Source organism: Microtus ochrogaster, unplaced genomic scaffold (assembly GCF_000317375.1).
Source record: "Microtus ochrogaster isolate Prairie Vole_2 unplaced genomic scaffold, MicOch1.0 UNK185, whole genome shotgun sequence".
Classification (NCBI taxonomy): Eukaryota; Metazoa; Chordata; class Mammalia; order Rodentia; family Cricetidae; genus Microtus; species Microtus ochrogaster.
In genome coordinates this window covers 71,668-78,935 of record NW_004949283.1, presented here as the reverse complement: position 1 = coordinate 78,935, position 7,268 = coordinate 71,668, and the positions used below count along the sequence as shown (strand labels likewise).

General features: G+C 38.6%; 1 protein-coding gene across 1 annotated transcript in view; it reads left to right on the top strand.

Annotated features, from left to right (window-relative positions):
* Positions 1–7,268, top strand: part of LOC101980892 (cytochrome P450 2J3-like) — a 22,721-nt gene that overhangs the window by 871 nt on the left and 14,582 nt on the right. The window contains 3 exon segments of the mRNA XM_013355574.2: positions 2,100–2,262; positions 5,064–5,213; positions 5,590–5,750. Coding sequence (XP_013211028.2) covers positions 2,100–2,262; positions 5,064–5,213; positions 5,590–5,750 — 474 coding nt within the window.

The following is a 7,268-nucleotide window of genomic DNA, read 5'->3' as shown; positions in this document are numbered from 1 at the left end:
CCACTCCCCCTCCCCCCACTCCTCTCCCCCTCCCTCTCCAGTCTGAAGAGCAGTCAGGGTTCCCCGCCCTGTGGAAAGTCCAAAGTCCTGCCCCCTCCATCCTGGTCTAGGAAGGTGAACATCCAAACTGGCTAGGCAATTGGAGAATTTCTCATCCTTCTATGACATACTTCCTAGGTGATGGTTCCATTTAGGTTAGAAAAAACACTGTTTGATTTGAATTCTTTAAATACGTCCAGGTATGTGTGATGATTTAATAGTAAATGATGATAGAGACAGACATGTCCTGCTGCTTTAAGAAGTGAGTGTACTTTTGCTTTACAGAAGCTTCTCAGTTTTAGGAGGTCCCATTTATTCAATGTTGCCCTTAATGTCTGTGCTGCTGGAGTTATACGTAGGAAGTGGTCTCCTGTGCCCATGTGTTGTAGAGAACTTACCACTTTCTCTTCTGTCAGGTTCAGTGTGTTCAGACTGATATTGAGGTCTTTGTTCCATTTGGACTTGAGTTTTGTGCATGGTGATAGATATGGATCTATTTTCATTCTTCTACAGGCTGACATCCAGTTATGCCAGCACCATTTGTTGAAGATGCTTTCTTTCTTCGATTGTATACTTTTAGCTCCTTTATCGAAAATCAGGTGTTCATAGGTTTGTGGGTTAAAATCCGGGTCTTCTATACGATTCCTTGGTAGACTTCTCTGTTGTTGTTTTTATTTTGTTCTTGTTGTTGTTGTTTTTGTTTTTTTGTTTTCTGTTGTTTTTTTTTTTTTTTGAGACAGGGTTTCTCTGTAGCTTTGGTACCTGTCCCAGAACTAGCTCTTGTAGACCAGACTGGCCTCGAACTCCCAAAGATCCGCCTGCCTCTGCCTCCCGAGTGCTGGGATTAAAGGCATGCACCACCGCCGCCAGGCCACTTCTCTGTTTTTATGCCAATACCAAGTTGTTTTCAATACTGTAGCTCTGTAATAGAGTTTGAAGTCAGGAATGGGAATGCCTCCAAAAGTACCTTTATTGTATAAGATTGTTTTGGCTATCCTGGGGTTTGGATGCTCACCTTCCTAGACCTGGATGGAGGGGGGAGGACCTTGGACTTCCCACAGGGCAGGGAACCCTGACTGACCTTTGGACTGGAGAAGGAGGGGAGGGGAAGGGGAGGAGGGGGAGGCAAGGAGGAGGCAGAGATTTTTAATTAAAAAAAAAGAAGAAGAAGAAGAAAAGAAGTGAGTGTAAAGTCCAGGTCTCAGCTTAGTTGATTTAAGTGCACTGTCTCTGGGTTCTGCCCCTCCATCTTTTTGTTGCTTCTATTACCAGAGCCCTCTTCTAAATCACATTCTAATATTTAAATAGCCACAGTTAATTTGCTATTGCTTCTGTTATCATAGCTATTTATACAAGAAAGCCAGCAACAGATATTTTCATTTACTGTGAATTTCATGCTTGCTGACCATAAAGGTTGTTCAGTCGGTAAGGGCACTTGCTGAAAAACTTAGTAATCTGAATATGATTTCCTGGACCCACATTGTGAGAAAGGAAAACAGACTCCCCAAAGATGTCAACTGACCTACTCATGTGCAACACCACCCTACAAATACAACATATGCGCGTGTGAGCGCACACACATAAACACACACATACACACACACAAGCAATGAATACAATGATATAAAGATATTTTTTTCCTTATTCTGTGCTACCTACTCTGTGTGTACTACAAGGTATGACTCACACAGACATACCTTGGTCTTTACCAGGTTGCTTACACTGTGTTCTGCCTGTTCTGACTGCAGAATGCCAGAGTTAGAGAATTTGGTTCTTTATTGAAATCTATGTACAAAATCTTTATACAGAGATACACACTATAACATCATCCACTCATTGATTCCTGTTAATGGATTTGGTAAATCTCCTCTTTGAAGCTGAGTTGAGTTTAAGACATTTCAAAGAAAAGAAAATCAAAACCATTTCCACAAATCAAGATGCACCATTCACAGGGAAATAAAGACTTATCAACATGATTACCATTTGCTACACATATGCCTTCCATCCCTGGACAGAGAGGTATGAACACACCCAACTCTAACTATTGAAATATGTTTCAGCTTGTAAAGAAGTATGGGAATGTTATCAGTTTGGATTTTGGGATCATGTCTTCAGTGATTGTAAGCAGTCTGCCTTTAATCAAAGAAGCCTTTACTCACCTGGAAGAAAACTTTATGAGTCGCCCTAAATTTCCATTTGCAAATTTTATATTCAATGAAAATGGTAAGACTTTCATGTGTTGTTAGATATACACTGTAATTTTTAAGATACATAAAAGGCACCTATATGCCTTATGTACCCATCACTCTCATAAGCCAATACCTTCATGAAATGCCATCATTAATGGGCACTGGATACCACTTAGCTTGAAAAAAAGCATTCATAAGATGGTTTATAGTGTGTCCTAGAAGAGACTGGGGGAAACCACATATTTGAAAAGACTAATTTTAGTTGCTTTGATAGGAAGTAACCACAGCACCCAAACACAGCCAGAAACTGTGCTCACTTTCATTTTCCCATGTCACCCATAGGAAAATGGATGTAAGTCAGCTTTTCCTTTCTACTGCATCTTGCTTATAGTTGCTTATACTGTATCATTAAAGTCATGATCTCAACGCTCTTAGCCAATGTTATAATTTGTTATGAATACTTTATATTATTGTAAAATAAAGTCATAAGTTGAACACAGAATTTGAAATCTATAAATCCAGTAAAACAGTCTCTTAGACCCTTTCTAATTACTCTATGGAATAATTCTAGGTCAATTCACTGTTGTAAGAAGCACAGTGCTAGGCACCTGTCTTAGAGTTACTTTACTGTGATGAAATACCATTAGGAGAAACACTTGGGGAGTACAGGGTTTATTCAGCTTATGTTTTCATATACACTGTTCATCCCAAATGAAGTCAGGACAGACTCGGGGCAAGAACCTGGAGGCAGGAGCTGGCACAGCAGCCATGGAGGAATACTGCTTTCTGTCTTGCTATTCCTACTTTATTCAGCCTGCTTTCTTATAGAAACCAGGAGCACCAGCCCAGGGTTAGCAGCAACCAGGTGGGATAGAACCTCCCACACCAAACATTCATTTACAAAATGCCCTACAGCCTTGCCTACAGCCCTATCTTATGTAGGCATTTTCTCAATAGAGGCTCCCCCCCCCCCCCCCCGTAGAACAATTTTAGCTTATGTCACATTGATATAAAGTCAGTCAGCACAGTATAAGTTAATGCCAAGGATTAAATAGTAAAGCAGTAACATTGCAGAAGGTGTTTAATCAAAGATGTCTAACATTTTATGAGGATTCTGGAAAGTTTTCTCAGAGTAAATAATATTCATTAAAAGAAAATTAAAAGAATAATTAGTCAAGGGGATATAATATCTTTGAAAGGACAAAAAGGAGAGATGTCTTGAGGAATGGAAAGACATCCAGTGTTGCAAGCATGGTATTTAAAAGACATGATTAAGCACTCTTGATACTTCTGAGTTACATCAGAAAGAGCACAGGCAGTGTTGGCTAAATGCTGATTTTTATTCTAACAGTCAGAAAGATTTCTCATTGGTTACAAGCAGAGGATATCTTAGGATATCTGGTAGAAAGAGGAGGAAAGACATTAGGGGACTTGTTTTAGATATGAAGGGTGGAAGCTTACACACTCCAGTTGTATAGACTGTGAATTAGACCAAGGTGATGGAATTGAAGCCTTAAAATCAATAGTCCAGACATGCCAAAAGTATGCCAAAAATGATTCCATGAACTAGACGCATAGAGAACAGGATGCTAAAAAAAATTGTCCACTAGCAGTCTGATGGCTAACCTTGGTCATCAACTTATCTTCATTTGTAACCAACTAAAATCCTCAAAACTGGGTAAACAAATGAGGAGTCTTGCTTCTTTGGAATTTTTGAGGTGAGAAGACCTGCCCTAAATCTGCATAGTTAAGATCAGAAGACCCACCCTAAATTTGGGCCACACCTTCTGCTGGCAGCCCACATAAAAGGACATGGAAGGAAGAAGCTTTAGCCTTTTGCTTTTTTGTCCTTCCTCTCACTGGCAAGTTCATCTATCCTGCTGATGAAGAATTCCTTCAGTGTAATCTTTTTAGGATTCCAGTGTATGCAGAAGACTAGCTGAGATATCCAGCCTCATAGATTGAACAATCATAGCTTTATTGGCCTTTCCATTAAAAGACAGCCATTTTTAGACTACCTTATACACCAGTCTAATAAATACTGCTTTAATATCTCTAGATCCATTCTATCATTTCTAGTCCTTAAGAGCATTGGTTCTCAACCTTGGGGCACCACCCCCGTGACGGTTGAACAACCCATTCAGAGTGGTCACTAGATTGTTGGCTATATCAAATATTTACAGTATGTTTCATAACAGTTGTGAACTAACAACAAAAATAATTGTATGGTTGGGGGTCATGACAACACGAGGAACTGTATTAAAGGGTTGCAGCATCAGGAAGATTGAGAATCACTGCTTTAGGGAAGCACAACTTGTACAGATTGTGGTACCGGGAGTGGTTCCTGGCATTTTGCTTGACATAGATACCAAGACACACACACACAAACATATATATGTAAGTGTGTGTGTATATATACATATACATTATACATATACATGTTGAACACAAACTGTAGATTATTTCCTTCTGGGGAAAATTGAATTTGGTCACCTCATTATTACCTAGTTATCATGTTCCTTAAAAATTTTATTTTGCCCTTGCATCTCTTTTTTCTATCCATTGTAATAGTTCTGGAATATTTTGGAAATAACTTTTGGGTATTTCTAAGAGTAATAAAATTAAAAATATATTAAAATACTTACTAAACAGTGACGTTGTAAGCCACCAGATACTAGCCGTTATGCTCCTTGCTATTTGCTATTGTCTCTCTCTAGACAGCTGTCAAGTCCGTTATTGGCCCTTCTTCTTTCCATCATACATGTGACCATCCCGTTTGTCAGATAGTTTTAAATCAGAATCACAGTGCTATAACACTGTATTGCTTCTTTCCAGGACTGGTCTTCTCCAGTGGTCAGACATGGAAGGAGCAAAGAAGGTTCGCTCTGATGACTCTGAGGAACTTTGGGTTGGGAAAGAAGAGCTTAGAGCAGCGCATGCAGGAGGAGGCCAGGCACCTTGTGGAGGCCATAAAAGAGGAGAAAGGTGGGCATTCCACAGGGCAGGGGTGGGAGGCTGTGGCCTTTTTATTCATTGAACAGAATCCACCTAAGTATTTAAGTGCTTGTCCTGGACTGTGCACTGTGCTGAGCACTGAGCATTGAACAGTGAACATGTAGCCATGACCTTGCCCCAGAGTTTGCAGCTAATCACACAAATGGTCATTAGACTCGCTGCTGCCTTAAGGCCTGGTCACCTGTCTGGCCTCCCAGATATGAAAAGATTCTTTGGTGTGTGTTAAACCTCATATCAAGCTAATCCAGAGCCTCTTACATAGCTCTCTATTATGTATGTTTCTCTGTCATGTGGAATTAACAAACCAGTATCTTTGAAAGATGCATTTTTTTTAATCTACTTTCAGGACAGCCTTTTGATCCTCACTTCATGTTCAACAATGCTGTTTCCAATATCATTTGCTCCATCACCTTTGGGGAGCGTTTTGAGTACAATGACAGTCAGTTTCAGGAGCTGCTGAGGTTACTGGATCAGGCCATATATTTTAGTTCCTCAAAGATGGTCTGGGTAAGCATTCTAATTTCTTTTATATTGTAAGAAAATTGGACTGTGGCTAATTCAAGTAGAAATACGGTTTTTCTTTGGATTTCCAGGACTCTTTGAAGCTAAACTACAATGTCTTTGAGTTGAGTTTGTCACTAATTTATCTATTAATTTGGAAGTTTCCAGTAAGAAAACTTACTGTGTACAAAAAATGTTTCTAATATTTGAATGAAGTACCAACATTTATGTGGGATCCGTGCATGTCCAAATGCTGCTCTTTTTTTTTTTAAATATTTATTTATTATGTATACAACATTCTGCCTCCATGTATGCTGACACACCAGAAGAGGGCACCAGATCTCATTACAGATGGTTGTGAGCCACCATGTGGTTGCTGGGAATTGAACTCATGACCTGTGGAAGAACAGCCAGTCCTCTTAACCACTGAGCCATCTCTCCAGCCCCAAATGCTGCTCTTTTTAAAAGAGTGAAGATATTATTGTGATTTTGCTTTTATCTCTCCCATGTGTCTTCATATCTCACATGCAAACTACAGGCATACTTTCTAGCTATCCTCTGTAGATGTTTCTCTTTGTTAACTTGTTGTTATTGTTCATTAACTGTTTCTCAGTAGTTAGACATCCAGTTGTTTCTAAGTTAAAGTTTGTATTAATAACACTGTTGTGAATATTTTAATTGCTCTTACTGCCACAAACTTTTCTTGTGTTTTCATGTAGACATAAATCTTTACCTCCCATGTTGTTTAGTTGTCTGCCCCTGTGCTCGTTCCTATACAAATGTTCCCCTTACAATTGCCTTACATGTCTCAGAAATGGTCTGGTAGATTGAGCTTTCATCTTTTTTTGGTTCCAGGGGCTTGGCATTTTTCTCCATGTTTTCGCAATAAGCCACTTATCATTCAAGAATTAATTTTTTATTCTCTTTTTATTTTTGTAGTTTCTGTAGTGTTTCTTGCTATTGATTTTTAGGTTTATTACACTATGTTATATTTGGATAGGGAAAATTATTTCATTCTTTTGTAGTTGCTACGTTTTGGTTCTTTAATTTAGGGAAAATTCCAGGTGCGGCAAAGGAGAAAATACTTTTGGTTTCATTTGGATGTAATTCTCTTCAGATGTCTGTTAAGTCCTTTTAATTTATGGTTCAGTTGAGCTCTGAAGCTTCTCTGTTGGTTTTTGCTTGGGATGATCTATGTAGGAATGGGAGTGGAGTGCTGCTGACATTACCATAATCAGTTCATGAGATTCTGTCTGAACTTCTATTCATTGTTATTTGTTTTATGAAATTTGGAGTCCCAAATGATTATGTATGCATATTTACAATTGTTTTAACTAATGAATTGTTCCTTTTATGAATGTACTGTGGCCTTCTTTATTTCCTCAAGCTAATTTTGAATAACTTTTTTTCCAGTTTCTGTTTCCTTCCTGGATTTATTAAGTTGATTATTGAGAGAGGTTAACTAGTCATCATAATTCTGTCAGTGGATTGTTTGTTTTGTTTTGTTTTAAATTTTTTTTTATT